The sequence below is a fragment of the Echeneis naucrates genome, chromosome 15 (genome assembly GCF_900963305.1).
Source record: "Echeneis naucrates chromosome 15, fEcheNa1.1, whole genome shotgun sequence".
Taxonomy (NCBI): domain Eukaryota; kingdom Metazoa; phylum Chordata; class Actinopteri; order Carangiformes; family Echeneidae; genus Echeneis; species Echeneis naucrates.
Genome location: NC_042525.1, coordinates 7868353 through 7885327, shown reverse-complemented (window position 1 = coordinate 7885327; position 16975 = coordinate 7868353). Strand labels below are relative to the sequence as shown.

General features: G+C 43.8%; 1 protein-coding gene across 1 annotated transcript; it reads right to left on the bottom strand.

The window, feature by feature from the left end:
* Positions 1-1230: 1230 nt before the first annotated feature.
* c15h10orf71 (chromosome 15 C10orf71 homolog) lies at positions 1231-4114 on the bottom strand. Its single transcript, XM_029520331.1, has 2 exons — positions 2925-4114; positions 1231-2462 (listed from the first exon to the last, which is right to left on the bottom strand). Exons 1-2 carry the CDS (start codon positions 3987-3989, stop codon positions 1932-1934), a joined length of 1596 nt encoding a protein of 531 aa, XP_029376191.1. The 5' UTR covers positions 3990-4114; the 3' UTR covers positions 1231-1931.
* Between the last annotated feature and the right edge of the window lie 12861 nt (positions 4115-16975).

Here is a 16975-nt window from a genome sequence, read left to right as displayed (position 1 = left end):
TACAATAGAGCACTTCACATATATTTCCATTCCCCAAGTTCCTCCCAAAGTCAAGGGGTAGTGCTCACTGTACTCTGCATTCCCAGTAAGCCTTAGAAAGAGGAAATGTGGGTGTTCATGCACTTTTTGGGTGTGTGTGTGTGTGTGCGCGCGCTGCGACCTCTCCTTGTCTGGCTGCAGGACAGAGTGGCATGGGCTTGTCTCTGGCTGTGGTTGTCAGACTGTCCCAGTGGTATGAAGCCTGCTGCTTTATTGGGCAGGCCAAACTGCTGAGGCAGGGCTTCTGCAGGCGCTTTGAGCTCTGCCAAAGCCAAATGGAATTACACAACAGATTTAACCCTTTATCCATACGACCTGCCGTGTGTCAGATTCTCTTATTGGATGGATTCAGTAGAAAATGCACTCGCTGGGCTGATATGGGATCAATCTTTTCTAACATTAATAAGTAACTGTGTTTCTGTTTAGGATGCAGTACCAGCGCGGGTGCAGTAGTTTTATCTAATCAAGCATCACATGTTAAAATGCCTAAACGAAATGTTAGTGTGACTGTGCAGAAGGAGATCTTATCCTTAACTGTTTTATATTTGGGGTTTCCCTTCCAGTCTGAAGTTCAAGTTTGCTCCAGTGGAGGAATCACTCCGCTCTGCCCTGCAGTGGTCAAAGCCAGTTACTGCTCCTCAGGGGGACAACAATACTACACATTACTCCGATGCTGGAGAGTATATGATGGCTTCCCACCAACAGTCATGTACATTTAATTTGGCTTTGTGAAACAAGGGAAATCAAAGAAAAGACATTTTCACTCTGTCTTATTTCTACTGGATCCCACTGGTATACTAGGCAAAGATTTAAGCATTTTGGTTGATTCATACAGCAACAGAAAAGACACATGCACACAAATGTCATCAACTGTTATTTTCTCTCTCAGGAGATATTACTGTGTTCTCTCAATAACACTTTGTGTAATGCACTCAGTAAAAGGACTCTTCATTTTGAGTCATTCAGACCCAGGGTACATTTCAAAAGTCAGAGCAGGAAGCCAAACGCAGTTATTCTTATTACAGTCTTTTGAGCTGTAAAATGAAATCAGTCTGCAGCAACAATCTTTTTTGTTTCCTTTTGTTTAATTTTAACCTTTACAGGGTGATTTGAAAGACAATCAATACGTTGGGCGGGGGGAAAAAAAAAAAAAAAAAAAAAGATTTAGCTGAATGGAGTTTGTTTTTATTGTCCCACATCCACATCCACGTACACGTCCACACTACTCTGTTTCACAGCAACACAGAAACATTCTCACAAACTTCCAACTTTAAAAATTGACTACTGTATGAAATGAAACCTTACAAAACAGCAACAGTCACATCACCATGTTTTCACTTTCACTGTTAAATACACAAACTATGCTTTACATCATCCGCAGATCTTTGATTGATGCTGTAGCTTTACCAATATTTCATGCATCACCAAATGAAAGGGTAGGATTCCTTCAACAAGAAAAAGCAAAACAATTAAAGTTAAGCAGACCTGCCAGTGTTCAAAACAGAGACTGACATTTCTCCAAGCTACTAGATACTGTTGACATACTGCCGCTGCGTAATGCGCGATAACACTTCTAGGTTTACGAAGCAACGGCATACTGATCACTCTGTATACACAAGAAAGAAAGCATCTCAAATTCAAACATCAAATGGAATGATGAGTTTCCCTGTAACACATTAAATAGCTCAACAACGAATCTCCAAAATCAATGGAAGCAATTTAACAGCATGTGAGATGGACTTTCTGAAACTATCCGAAAATGTTCTGTGTGTAAAATAATGCTCGTTGGGGCTGTCTTTATTTAACCACATCTCTTAGTGAGCCTCTTGTTCACTTTCCATTTTTATTACATAAATAAAACAGATTGGGCCGAAGATTTTCAGTCCTTATTCTCACCAGTCAGACACCTCCATAAAATCCTCCAGTTCACTCATAGTTATTATGTCACGGGGCTGATATCGTGAGTGGGCTGAGTTATCATTTTCACAAACTGAGCTTCCTGCAAGCTGGCTGTTTGTGTCACACTCTGGGAACGCCTCATGTGAGCCATGTGTGCTGTAAACTGTGTTATATGTTTTCTCTGTGTCATTAACTGTGTCCATGTATGGTGTCTTCTCCGGGCTGTAGCGATGCCCTTCAGAGTTCTGTCTCATTTCAGGGGCTGGATATCCGAAGCTCTGGTTCTCCGTGACAGGCTGTTGGTCCTGGTAGAGACTCCCAGGGACTGTTGATCTGTGGGGGGCAATGGAGCTGATAGTTGAAGGTCGGTGGCCTTGGGAATAACCATGGTAGCGTTGATAAAGTACAAGGGGCTTTCCGACTGGAGAGGCCCGGGAGAGAGGCTGTTGGTGCTTCTGCTGGTGCTGGGGTTGGGAGGTGCCCTGGCTGGACTCGCGCACGTTCAGCTGAACGTACTTCCCCGTCTCTGGGTCAAAGAAAGTCTTTGTTTTCACTTGAATAGGTACATCCACCACAAAATATTGGCCCGAGCCGAGGTCTTGCAGCACTTTGCGCTGGGTCAGTGGGTAGGGCTGCGGATAGCTTGACTCTACATGGTACTGTGTCACTGGAGCTTGATGGCTGACATGGTGGAGAGTGGGAGATGAGGGAACATGAGCAACTATTTTAGGAGCAACAGTATGGGAAGCAGGGCCAGCAGCATGAGGTGAGGCGCTAGGGAGGGTAACAGGAGCAGTAGCGTGAGGCGAGGCAACGGGGAGGGAGACAGGACCTGTGGCGTGGGGAGAAACATGGACAGAACAGTGGGGGGGCTGGAGCTCTGTGTGGGAACAAGGCAAGCTAGACCCTAATGCTGGAGCATGAGCGAGGGAGACGGGTGAGGAAAAGTGAGGGGAAGCCACCGCATGGTGATTGGAGGAGCATACCTCAGTGTAGGAGGAAGGAAGAATATCAGAGACTTCTTGAAGAGGTTTCTGAACTCCGGCAGGGCTGTCTGCTGCAACTTTGGACAACTCTTTCTTTATTCTTCGAGTGGTCAACCTTTTTGCTCTCCGCAGGGCTTTCTCGCTCTTTGGGGGAACAGTTGGAGGTTTGCCTAAAGAATGCGACACGTCACTACTTAAGCTGCAGGCGGACTCTGGCCTTTCATACTCAAACAGTCCTCGCACATCTGCCAGGTCTGCAGTGCTGGTGGCGAAGCTTTCCACGTCCTCGGACATGTTGCTGACGACAGAGCGAGAGTCTTCGTCATCCAGAGCAATGCTCCTCCTGAAGTAAGGCCTGTGATGTTGGAGGTGGGTGGAGTAGTCCTTTGATGAATGTGCAGATTGAAGGGTTGGAGCTTCCTTGATAGCAGCAAGTCTGTTTGACCCGGCATCACCGCGTCTCAGCTCCCGCTCTTCCTCTCCACTCTCAGATACCCTCTCCATGGGCGAGCCCACTCGAAAGTCCTCTCCGAAGTTTTTATGGAAGCGTGGTTTGACTGACTTGGTGAAAGTGGAACCTCTGATGGTGTTATCCTTCACCCTGAACATGGAGGGCTTGGCCCCAGGAGCAGGAGAGGAAGTGTTGGAACGAGGCAGAGACGGAGCTGGAGATACAGGCCCATGTGGCCTGTAAAGCCGACCGTGGGCTCCTGACTCCTCAGCTGACTCGTGCCCAGGTGGATTGGTTCTCTGTTGGGGAGGTGAAGGGGAGAGGAGCTGTCTTTCTTTGGGTTTCCCTTCAGGTTTTGTCGAGGTGATGGCGTAGTACTGGAGAGCATCCATCCTCTGTGAGGCTCTTCTCTGCTCCTCCATCTTGTCAGTGCTTTCTTTGTCCTTCTCTTCAGCCCTTATGCCATCCTCCCCTTTCAGACCAAGTGGCCCCGTCTTCTCCTCTTTGTCTTGTTTTTCTTCTCTTTGTTTTCGAATTGCTTTCTCTTTTTCAGCGGCCTTCTCCTCTTTCTCTCTCTGTGCTCTTCTCTTTACCTCCCTGATTTCAGCAAGCATCTCCTCTTCAATCCGTTTAGCTCGCCTTTGCTGCTCCTCTAGTGCAGCTTTTCTTTTCTGTTTTTGTTGTTCTGCTTGAGCTGCTCTTTTTTGCTGCTCCTCCAATGCAGCTCTTCTTTGTTGTTCTTCTTGTTCAGCTCTTCTTTGTTGTTCTTCTTGTTCAGCTCTTCTTTGTTTTTCTTCTTTTACTCTTCTTTGTTCTTCTTGCTCAGCTCTTCTTTGTTGTTGTTCTTGTTCAGCTCTTCTTTGTTGTTCTTCTTGTTCAGCTCTTCTTTGTTTTTCTTCTTTAGCTCTTCTTTGTTCTTCTTGTTTAGCCCTTCTTTGTTGTTCTTGTTGTTCAGCTCTTCTTTGCTGTTCTTCTTGTTCAGCTCTTCTTTGCTGTTCTTCTTGTTCAGCTCTTCTTTGCTGTTCTTCTTGTTCAGCTCTTCTTTGTTGTTCTTCTTGTTCAGCTCTTCTTTGTTTTTCTTCTTTAGCTCTTCTTTGCTGTTCTTCTTGTTCAGCTCTTCTTTGTTTTTCTTCTTTAGCTCTTCTTTGCTGTTCTTCTTGTTCAGCTCTTCTTTGCTGTTCTTCTTGTTCAGCTCTTTTTTGCTGTTCTTGTTGTTCAGCTCTTTTTTGCTGTTCTTGTTCAGCTCTTCTTTGTTGTTCAGCCCTTCTTTGCTGTTCTTGTTGTTCAGCTCTTTTTTTCTGTTCTTGTTGTTCAGCTCTTCTTTGCTGTTCTTCTTGTTTAGCTCTTTTTTGCTGTTCTTCTTGTTCAGCTCTTCTTTGCTGTTCTTCTTGTTTAGCTCTTTTTTGCTGTTCTTCTTGTTCAGCTCTTCTTTGTTGTTCTTCTCGTTCAGCTCTTCTTTGCTGTTCTTCTCGTTCAGCTCTTCTTTGTTGTTCTTCTCGTTCAGCTCTTCTTTGCTGTTCTTCTCGTTCAGCTCTTCTTTGCTGTTCTTGTTGTTCAGCTCTTCTTTGCTGTTCCTCCAGTGCAGCTCTCTCCTTCCCCTGCTCTTTCAACCTCACCCTCTCATTTTCTTTCATTTGTTCTTCCTCCATTCTCAGTTTTGCTCTTCTCTCCTCATTACTCTTTATTCTTTTCTCATTTTCTATAAGTCTCATTTCTTCCTCTCTTTGTTTTCCTCTCATCCCCTCTTCTTTTTGAGTAGCTCCACCTTCCTCTATCTGTTTTGCTTTCCTTTCCTCTTCAGCTCTTCTATCAGCTTCTCTCTGTTTCTCCCGCTTTTCCCTGATCCTGATAATTATGGCTTCTCGCTCCTTTACTCTTCTCTCCTCTTCTCTCAGAATGGCTTTCCTCTGTTCTTCTGCGAGAGATGCTCGACTCTCCTCTAAAATGTGCTTTATTCTCATGTCTTCTGCTCTTTTCTCCTCCTCTTTCCTTGACACCTGTTCTCCTCCTGTGTTTTCTTCGCACTGAGTTGAAACCCTTTCTTGTCTTATCTTCTCTGTCTTCTCTCCGATCTTAGCCAGGCTGCTTACAGTGTTGTTATCTTTCCTTGGAGTTGTTGTGTTTACGTCTATGTTGTGTACTTGCTCCAAAGTAGGTTTTTCATCTGCACCATTTTTATCACTTGACTTTAAGTGCTGTGGAGCAGACATTTTTCTTGCCTTAGGAGGATCATGTGACTGAATAACTGGATCTACTTCACTGATTCTTGGCGTATTAGCTCCTGCCACTTGTTCTTCGCTTACACGGTTTTTGAGATGAATAGCTGGCAATTTGCTTTTGTCTTTGAGATGCTGTGCATGTTTTGCCCTGAAATCGAACACACCTGTGGCATCTGATGCTATTTTCTCTTGCCTTTCTTTATCTCCCAATTTGAACATCCCTGTCCTTTGGTGTTCTTTCTCTGTAATAGGAAATGCTGGCGCTTTAGGTTCTCTGTTAACTTTGGCACTCACCTCTGTTTTACTTGGCAAACTTTTCTCTTTCGCAGAGATGTCTTTTATGTCAGCGCTGAACACTGGACGCCTGCTGTGACGAGTCTGTATTAGTGGAAAGAATCCTTCCTTTTTGTTGGGTGGGAATTCCTGAAATGTGTTTGCCCTGTCTTCTGAAACTATTACCTTTAATCTGGCATAGTCTGCAATTGCAGATATTTCAGGTATTGTTGATGTTCTTTCTTTCACTTTTGGTTTAACTTCAGGTTTATCCTTAATTACATTTTCTCTTGTTTCTAGTTTCTCTCTAGTTTCTCTTGGTGGTTGTGAATTTCTTAAGCTCTGTCTTTCCTTTGCTGATAATATGGATTGACTCCCAGCGGTGTGTCTTTCCATGTGATTATCTTGACCTGCTTCCATCAATTCATTATTACTCTGTCTCTCTGTGGGAACATTGCTTCGTTTTGAACCCAGTTTATCTTCTGTTGCCATGTTTTTCTTTTCCATGTTCTGGTGGTGAACGTTTATTGAACTTGATTCCACTGTTTTCATTGTTCCTTGATCCAACACAAAGGCTTCATTTCTGACGTCTTCATATGGGTCATTGCTGACAGTGGCCTTGTTTGGGAGTAGCCCTATAAATTCCCTTCCCTTAAAAGCACTATCTAATCTTTCTCCAAAATTTACGCAGTCATTAGTGTCTGCTGCCCCTTGAACTTGGAAGTAATTTCCATCCATAAATACTTCACCTGATCTCTCACTTTCCTGATGCTTTTCTTTTCCCGGCTCTTCATTTTCAGCCTCGACATTCTTAGTTGCTGCATTGCTGCTGTTCTCTTGGCGGCTGATTTCTGACGGATCAGACATTTTTCGGGCATCAGAAAGCAAATCTACCTGTTCTTTCTCTCCCAAGTTTTCTTTCATCGGGTTCTCACTGTATGATGGAGTGGGTTCTTTGTTGCCATTTGAAATTTTTGCTGTATCTTCACAACTATCCGATGCAACCTGCTTATGTTCATTAGCTACAGAGACAGTTGAGACTGTACGCATTCCTGCCATTTTCAGGTCGTCGTGCTCACTTACGGCGGGCACAACTCTAATCGCAATGCTATCTATATGCACATCATCGTTATCATTCACTTGGCTATATTCTCCCATGGTGGTCTCTTTATTGTTTAGTTTTGGGGCTGCATGCCTGTTTTGATTGGCAGTTACGTGGTGAGGTGGTTTTGAAGTCGTTTTGCTGACTGGCTGTAGTGGTGTGGCGCCATGTCTCTCTTCCTCCAGTAGGTGTGCACTCTTGCCATCTAAACTGCTGCTGGATGAATTTATGACAGCTGACATATCTTCTGTCACTGATAGCTGGACATCATGTTTTATTAGAGAATTCCCCACTTCGAAGTTCTCGTTGGTGCGTCCTGTTTGTCTTATTTGTGGATTTTTGTCTTCTGTTTTCCTTTTTGCTTCATCTTTCCCTGTGCTCTTAGCTGAGCTCTCGTTTGGATTTTTATTTGAATCAGCTTCCATTTCTTTTGCCATTGTGTCCTGCTTGTAAAGAGAGGGTTGAGCCTCAGGCAGCACTTTATTTTTAGTAGGTACAGTAACATCCTTGTCAGTCAGGGGTTCTATAAGTTGTATTTCCATTTGGGGCCCTGCATTTAGAGACGAACTCTTCTGGAGACTTGTTCCTTTCTCAGTGATGTTCTCAGACATTTTGTTTTTTGTCTCCCAGGTTGACATGTTGACGTCTTGTATGTTTTCAGGATGACTATTCCCGCTAACTTTAGTTTGACCTTCTGTTGCTGGGGGATGGATTTCCTCTGCAGCTTTTTGTTTTGCCTTTTGTCCTTTCGCTATGTCAACCTCCTCTGATTCCAGATCTGAGCTTTGATGACATTCATCTGTTTTCAGATCACTGCTCTTCTTCTCTTTTGTAATTATTTGATCCTGAGTGCTGTTATCCCCCTGATCATTGCTCTCATGTGGCAGTCTTTCTCGTACAGTTACCATTATTCCCATGATCTGCAAGTTATCTTCAGCCCCTGGTGTCTTGTTTTGACCAAAGTCCAGATGTAGCGAAGGTGCTGAGTCCTCATGAACTGCTTCAGTTTTATTCTCTGGCTTTTCTGTTGTCGTAGCTGTGGCCAGTGAGGAGTCATCTTTGTTCTTGTTCAGATGCTCAGTGCTTATGGGATTAACTTTAAATCCCTCTTTGTCTTTTCCAATGTTTACTCCTTGATGAACTTCCTGTTTTCCTTGGTTGGTCTTTGGTGAGATAATAACTGATTTACTCTCTTTCTTTTCATTTTCTAACAGGCCTTCATCCGTGCTCGTGGTATGATTTCCCCTGGATGGTTGGGAAACGTTGTCCTTGCCCCTCACTGGGTCTTTGTGAGCTTGTTTCTGTGAACGGTCTCCGGTGGTTGCTGCAGACTTCACTTCCATCTGTATTCCTGGCAGCTCCATCTCCTGCCTTGGTGTTATGTTACTGGACGCTGTGCTTTCATTCTGTTTAGACACTTCTTGTGATGGCGGCTTCTGGCGTATATTGATGGCTGATAGTTGCTTGGCAGCATATTTGGACATAAAACCATCTCTTAAGGCAAAACCCTTTTCTTTAATTGCAGAAATCTCTTTTTCAGCATGAGCTTTTATTTTAGAAGTCAGAATTTCCTGCTTTGTCTGCGCTCTCTCTTTATGGGACAACGCTCTGGGAGGGATATAATGTTGATCTTTTCCTGGGTTGACACTGTGGTCATTCAACATGGATTTTCTTTCAAAGGGGACCGGTTTAGTCAAATCAGAATCTTTTTGTTGTGAAACATCAATATGTTTCCCAGGTTCAGATTTTTCCAACTTTTCCACTCCATCATCCTTCACTTTATCTGTAACAGAGTCACTGATTGTTCTATCATCTACATGACTAGGCAAATAATTAGCACTGAATAATTTGAATTCTTTAGACGACTCACTGTAGACGTAGTGACTTTCTGTCATTTCAGGCGATTTAAAGCTGTCCACTTCCTTAATTTCTGTGTTAACTGTGAGATCATGTTTGTCCTCTGATTTTGTGTTATTCATGTTCTTAACTTTGTCAACTGTTTCATGTGAAGAAATGTTTCCATCAGTAGGCACTTTGTTTGTGTTTGTTGAACCTGAAGTCAAATCATCTTTCTCTCTTAAACATTCATCATTGTCCGCCTTTCTTCTGACTTGATCTCTGCGATTTTCATTTTCTTTTAGCTCTTTCTTTGTAATTTCATCTTTAAATATGATTACGTTTCTGACTTTCTCCTTTTGCTCTCCCTTCATTTTCTGTTTTATTTTGGCCAGTTCTGCTTTAGCTTTTGCTAACTCTGTCTTAACTTGTTCGACTTTATCTGGCTCATTTTTGACCTGTTGCTTCCTTGTTGGTTCTGTTGAGAGTTTAGCTAAATTTTCCTGCGGGTTCTCTGTTTTTGGTAGTTTGGTTTGCTCCAACATGTTCAGCTCTGCTCTGCTCTCAGTGAGTCTTTCGTCTTTGGGTTTGGGTATCTTTGTCGCTGGCAGTGCCGGTTCCATTGGACCTACTTGAATTGAATCCTCCTTGGCTCTCACTTTTCTCACCTCCATTTTTTCTTGTTCTGATTTTCTAAGCTTGGTTTGATCCTGTTCTGATTGAGCATTTTCTCTTGTGATTTTTTCTGGTTTTCTATCAATTTGTTTTGCTTTTACCTCCTCTCCCTCAGCTTGCTGTATTCTGGCTTGCTCGGTCTTTGGTGGGGCAGTTTTTATGTGTTCTTCTTTTAGCCTTTCTGCTTTAGCGTGTTCAGCTTTGACCTGCTCACCCTGCTCCTCTTTCATGTGCACGGCTCCTGCTTCCTCTGTAATATGTCTTGGCTCTTCTGTTGCCTTCTGTATTCTGGTTAGCTCTAACTTTGTCTGCTCTTCCTTCGCACGCTCTGGTTGTTTTTCTCTGGATTGTCCTGGCTCTTCGCCTTTTCTCTTCTTGTTTATATGTTCTGCTTCAGCCTGTTTTACTCTCTCTGTTTCTTTTTGTTCTGCTTTCAGTGTGTCTGCATCAGTCTGCTCTGCTAAAATTAACCTAGCCGACTCTGCTTTGGGCTGCTCCACTTGAGCCCAGTGCTGAACCTTTGCCAGCTCTGCTTGGGTGTGTTGAGTTAAATGTTCTGCGGAGGCCTGTTCAGCCCTGACCTCAACAAACTGTCTATCCTTCACCTGGTTTTCTATTGTGTAAGCAACTCTTTTGTCGAAATTGTGTTCCAACTGTTGTTTGGCCTGTGCTGGCTGGACACTCTGAGTTTCATGTCCCTTTGGAGCTGGGGCATGTTGTTTCCTCTGAGCTGTTTCTTGCATAGGTGTAGTTTTATCTTCTTTAGAGTAAAAGTTGTGTTGGTGACTGTATTCCTGACCAGTAAAGCTATTGTAATTCTGCTGCAAATAATTTTCTTTGATTGTATTTTCCCTGTTATGTCCATAATACTCTTGAAAAACTTGTTTGTCCCTAATTGTTCCAAGTTGCTGTTGTCCGTAAAAGGCCAGATTTTCATTACTGGGCAGAGCGTACTGTGGCATCTGGTTTGAAATGTCAGGATTGACCAACCCAGTATTTTGATGAGAAGATGTTCCAGCACTAAAACTCTGCCTCAGCTCAATTTTTTCATGGTCTTTATTTACACTTTGCTGCTTTTCTCCTCTGTATTTGTCTCTGGGTATGCTTAGTTCTTCCTTCATCGCAGCTGCTCTTTGGTAAGCCGGTGCGTGTTCGTCTTCTTCGATTAAAGCAGTTATCTCTTGTTTCCATGGAGAGTTTTCTGCTTTCAAGCTGAGCTTTTCTGTGCCCTGACTGCTTGTCTGTCTCCACCTATCCTGTGAGGACACATTACTGTAATCGTGTTTGTTGTCTTTGAGCTGCTGATATCTAACCTCCTTTGTGAATTCCCTTCCCACTGTTTCATTAAAATGTTGCTCAGCATTTGCCTTACTTATTAAATATTCTCTGGTTCGATTGTTGTCAGCTTCCAGCCTCAGTGTTTCTGCAGAAGCATAATATGGGTTACGGCCATACATATCCCCTCCCAGGGTTTCAGCAGTGACTGTTAAACCTTGCTTGTAGGGAGTAAATGACAGTAAGTCTTCTTGTCCATTAGCCAGCTGATTGGTTGTGTAATTCTCAGGTATGAAACCAGTGAACCTGGAGTGATGAGCCATCTCACCTTGCATCTGAGCTGTCTGGTAATCACTGAGAGTGTATCCTGAATATTGGCCTACATGTGCTGTTGCAGGTTGAGTATTTAGTGCATATTGATGTGGAGCAACATTTGTCCTGCTGCATCCCTCTACTGTGTCTGGAAAATGAGAAACATCTGCTGTAGTCTCTTTCAGCTCCTGGATGGAAGGTGCTTTGTTTTTCTCCGGATTTTCCAAGCCTTTAAATTTGGTTGGGCTGTAGGTGTTTTTCACTCTCTTCCTGTTATCTTTCAGATTGAAGAGCAGGCTTGAGGCTCTGGATTTGTAGCTGGACATCCTGATGTCAGGAGTGGCTCCCCTGCTCTCCGCTCGCACTGGAGGATGTTCCACGGGTTGAGGTGAAACCGCGTACTGTCCAACTTCTGACGCCTCTGTTGTGTGATGTGTGCTGACTGATGGTGTGAGCAGCTGACTGATGTTGAAGGGAGTTGTGCTTGCGTTACTTCTGACATTTGGCGCCGCTGATACTGCATTTTTGCCAAAAGGAATTAAATTATCGTTGCCATGAAATACTTTTTGCTGATTTGCTGCCGTTTCTGTTGCCACATTCTGCTCGGACATCATTTGTATTTTTTGATGAAGGGCTTTCACGGAGCTGATAGTGTCCCGGACACGTCGAGACATCTCGATTGTAGGGGATGCAGTTGATGGACGCTGGGAAGGGAGCCTGTTAGTTCCCAGGCTCTGTGCCCGCTTCCTGTGGGGGTAATGAACTCCCAATTCAGACTCACAGCGTTTCCCCACAGCCAAAGCTTTCTGCTGCATGGTAGATGTTGATGTGGAACGTGATGGAGTGGCAGGACCTGCTGTCGGCAAATTATGCCTTGGGTGCCTAAAATCCCTCCCATCTATCCTGTAAGGGCCTTGTGGTTGGGCCTCCAGTGAAAGCTCCTTGTACATCGGTGTCTCGTACCATTTAGGAAACTCTGAGCGGTGCATAAATCCTGAGACTTCTCCTTGCTGAAAAGGAAACCTGTTATGGTCCCTCCATACCTTGAAGGGACTAAACTCACTGTGTATAAAGAAGTTAGAGTTACTGTTCACCTGGGTGGACATGCTGTGTTTACTGTGGGAAGAACTCATGAAAGAAGATGCAGAGTTCATATGAGCCACTGCTGCTACTTCAGAGGAGTAGAAGCTGCTGTCCTGGGATGAAAAGGGGCCGGCTGAGGGGAAATGATGACTGTTAAAGTTTTGCTGGTAGGATGATGAGAATTCAGATAGTTCCCTTTGGATGCTCATCAGAGCCGATTTGTCCCAGCTTGTCTCATTATTCCGCTCTCTGAGTTGAACATCCATTCCCATTTCATCCCTTTGTCCCTCAGAGTTAAAAGCTCTGATGAGGGACGAAACCCTGGAGTGACCTCTGCGTTGCTGCAAACTCAGATCTGTGCCTCCATTGCTGAGGAAGGACTGCCGTTCCTCCATCAAAGATTTCTCCTGTTGAGAGGTATCCGCAAAGGACTGCTGGAATGTGGCAGAATCCTTCCCCTGTGTCCTTTCCCCATAAACCTCCCACTGAGGGTCTCTGTGGATCTCAGCTCCATACATTCCTCCATGGATCCAGTCCTGTCCATACTGCTGCACCCTGAGAGTGAAGCTCTCATGTGCAGCTATCTTAAGCTTCTCCCGCTCTGCGTTGTCCTGGTCTCTGTCCTGGCTGCTCTGGCTGAAGGCCAGCATTTTGTCTCTCTGGCTGTAAGGCGAAGACGCACAGAGGTCTGAGTCATTATAAACAGCCTCATCTCCAATGCAGAGACTCCTGAATGCTCGATCTGTGAGGTTGCTGACCTCTCGGTCAGTCTCATCCAGAAATGACCCACCGCTGGAAGTATCGCTGTATCCTCCATCACTGTGCTTTCGATGCCCTCCACTCTTTCGGCTGGAGCGGCGTTTCTCAACTGAGGTCATGATGCAAGCTCACTGACAAAGAGCTCTGTCCTCAGTTTCTCAGTCATTCACGCAAACACGGACCTCAAAATAATTCACTGCCTGATGCTGGAGCTGCAGGGCCCAGAGGCTGAGGGCCCTGGTCAGGATTTTGTGCAGACAGTTGCTCCTAAGGCATTGTGCCTTTGAGATGGCCTCTGTCTATCCTGGAATTTGGTGTTCTCCTACAAGGGAAAGGAGAGGAGTTGTGAAATAGCATTTGCATGATCCGTAATAATGAAGTCCAACCTAAATCCGCAGCTCATGATCCGTTTAAATTTCCTTTGCTTTACGTAGCAATGTTCTGTATGTGCTTCTGAAAACAGCCCTGTAAATCCATCCACTCAATCACTGTGACCTTCAGAGACATGCTGTGAATAAAACTACACTGTTGCTAGGCACAGCCGAGACAGGCTCACGTGAGTTATTTTGAGGAAGCAGTACCCACCCGTACAAATTTAGATGATCAAACACAGACGCACACAGACGCACACAGACGCACACAGGCACCTTTGGCATTAAAAGCTAGGTATTAGATGACAATGGGTTAACAATAATCATGGGCTGAACTAACGAAGTAAGTCTCCTAGATGATGTGTTGATAATGGCAGTCAGTAAGCTGAATAAAACATCTTCCCATAGAAGTGCTACTACATGAAGATTTCAGAGTTAAAATTAAAATGTACCTTTATAGTTTACACTATTATCTAAAAATGTTATAAAAGTTTTTTAAAAGTTATTAAACAATTTTATGTAAATTGTACTACTTTACACAATATAGATTCTATAAAGCATCAAACAACTGGAGGATTACTCACTATGCAGTTAGTGGCAATTAATTAGCAAGGCCTTTTCATAAATAAAATCACATTTTTGACCTGTGAGACTTGAGCACCGAAGCTTTAAGATTCAGCAGGTAAGGCCACGAGCGAGTACTGTGACACATGTTGACATAACTTTTCCAATCCTTGTTACTCTCTCTCACCACCAGTGAGCAGGCTGTTAGTCATCGCTTAAGGATGGCCTTCAAAACTGTACTTGTAATATGCTGGATTTGAAATTTAAAAGTGACATAATGCAACTCCAATTCATCACTCGGTCCACATGTTATACTGTGCTTTTTAAATTTGATCTTGGTACAATAAGAGATGACGAGGTAACGTCATGGGTGTGTTCTGACTAAATTAACTGCAGCTGCCAGGCAGCCCTGTCACCTTTCTCAGAATATCCAGTAGTTCATTAATATCTTCTGACCTGGGGGCCACCCATCTCATACGCATCTACAGTGCGGCCACACCGTAGTCTGTAGTGCCAGACCAACCCAACCAGTGTCAAATGTGACTGGTACAGAGATGAGCTTAAAACTGTTGTGATGACTTTTAGCAGCCAAGGACTCATCTGTTACAGTTCCACTCAGCCTAAGCATCTCCTTTCATATTGTGGTGAGCAATCAAAAAAACATTCAAAATACGAAACTTTTCACGTCACTGTATTGCGCCATCCAAAGAGGAATTCAAAAGTGTCAAAACTGACCCAGATTTAAGCACTTTTTGCAACAATGATCTCATGTTAAGCTGTCGGGGTGATTTCTGTTCATTCTTGCGTGTGACAGGTTTATTTTTGTGCACTGACCGGCCTCCAACCCTAAAACTTGACACCCAAGAGGCTTCGTTTTCAGAGGATCTGTGGTTGAACAGCATATATGTCACTTCTCAGGTCAGAACATAATATTTATGAATGTCAGCAACTTTCAGTTCAATAAAATCAAATCCAGTCAGTGGAGTATAACACGATATGTCAATAGCTTTATTTTGTCTAATGCATATGAATTTTGCCATATAGTCAAGTTTCCTTTAATTTACACAGATTTAGTTGCATCTCTGAAAATTAAACGATTCAAGCATGCATGTAGGCATGTATGGAAGGATGATTACATCCCTTGTTTCCCTGATGAGTCAGTGGTAGAGTGAGTTTTAATCTTACCTTTAAGTTTTATAATCCATACTGCGAGTCTTCCTAAGAAGGCCTTGTAGATCTAATCCTCAACCGTCACCCCACACAAGCCCTCACTGTCTACTCTGGCTCTTCCTATTTAACAACAATCCAAAGCAAAAACCTCTTTATAGTCCACAGTCAGGTCTTTGAGCATCTGGCCAGAACAAGGCTGCGGGACTCGGGGGCTGGAGCCCAGACAGAAATAGAGGACTTGTCCCAGAGAGAGTGTCCACGATAGCAAACAGAATGAGGGCCTCAACTAGCATGTGGGGTCTGTGAGATCCTTTGGTGTCGAGTGTCAGATGGATGAAACAAACAGCCTCTCAACTATTTATAAATCTGGACAGCTAACTGTTGGCCATTAGCAGCCAGAGCTAACTGTCAGCAAACTGGGAAAAAGTTCGAGGTACCTGAAAAGGTTGTGAGGTCTAAACCATGAGAAAAGTCTAATTACCAGAAGATGTTATTATTGTCTTGGTGGGGGGGGCTGTATTTTGGTTGCCCCCCCCCGCTGGGTGATGTACTCTATTGCCTCACACTGGAGTGCCAGCCTCTTTGCTGAGTAGAATTAACAAGCACTATACGGGGTGTCAACAACTGGCCCTTAACCGCTACACACCTGATATCATCGCTACAGACTTGTATTGAATTCAAGGGTGAAATATTTCAGTGGATTTCATTTCATTTTCTTCCCACTGACACTTCGCATTTTGCTGAGAGGCTCCTTTCAACATCAATTTTACACTCACTCAGAACATGGCCTCATCCTTCTGGCTGCAGCTGCACTCAACCCCAGCAGAAAAGGCCATAAGGCAGAGGAAGGGGAGGAGCAGCACCTCCCCCTTTCACCCCCCTCCCTCCCCCCACTGCAGCCTGCTGCTATAATAGGAGATTGCTGTAGCAGATAGTTTCCTTGGCAAGTGCAGGCGAAATGATGGACACACACACATGGTCCTTAATGGAGAAACGCTCCTCCAAATACACATGCATGCACGCACAAACACTAAGATGGCTTTACATACAGCTCACCAAACTTTGGGAAAGGCTGAGGTAATCCCTTTTTAACTCATCTCCTTCCTCCATGCTAAAGTACCACCATCTCTGCCCTCACTGGCCCTTCTCATCCAGCAGTTTTCTCTCCACACTGGACTCTGGATTTCTGTAAAGAGATAGTAAGCTTCACAGATCTCAAACATCATAGTCCGGATTTTGCATGGCTGCTTATGTAAGGCCCTGTCTCCCTGTTTTTGCTGTTTACTTTTGGGCCTTCAATTCTCAGCATTTGTTAAAAATGGTTTTGATTAATAAAACTAAATTTACAAAGACTTCCCTCAGCAAAAATAACAGCGTGTGTTCATCCAAAGAGCTCAATTGCCCCACTGAGGTTTCAGATAAAGCCTGTTGTGTGAAGTCCGGACACGTTTCCTGCTCACTAAGTCCCTCTAGTGGACAGACCAACAACACCCACCCAATTGGTTTGTACTCAGCTAAAACACCACATAGCACACACGCAAATACACACATATAACATATAATTATGGTGTATGTGTGTATATGCACACACACAAACATACATACAGAGATACATATTCAGCATGTGCATTTCAATATAAATGTGTGTATGTATATATATATTTTATTTATTTATTTATTTTTGTTTACAACTTTGCTTAATTTCTGTGTGTTGCAGCTGCTGAGGCCTATAGGCATTGATCAAGATCGCTGAGGATGCTCTTCCCTTTGCTGAGTAAGGATGAGCAGAGTTGTGGTTATGTGGCAGACAGCAGACAGGCACATTACTCGCTGCATTAAGATATGCTTTGTTTGTATTATCTCCATGCAGACATGAATTTAATTGATTATAATTGATTGGGTTATTGATCAGGTCTCTTGCAGGAATTAAAAGCAGAGATGATACTCTCACGTGGTGTTTT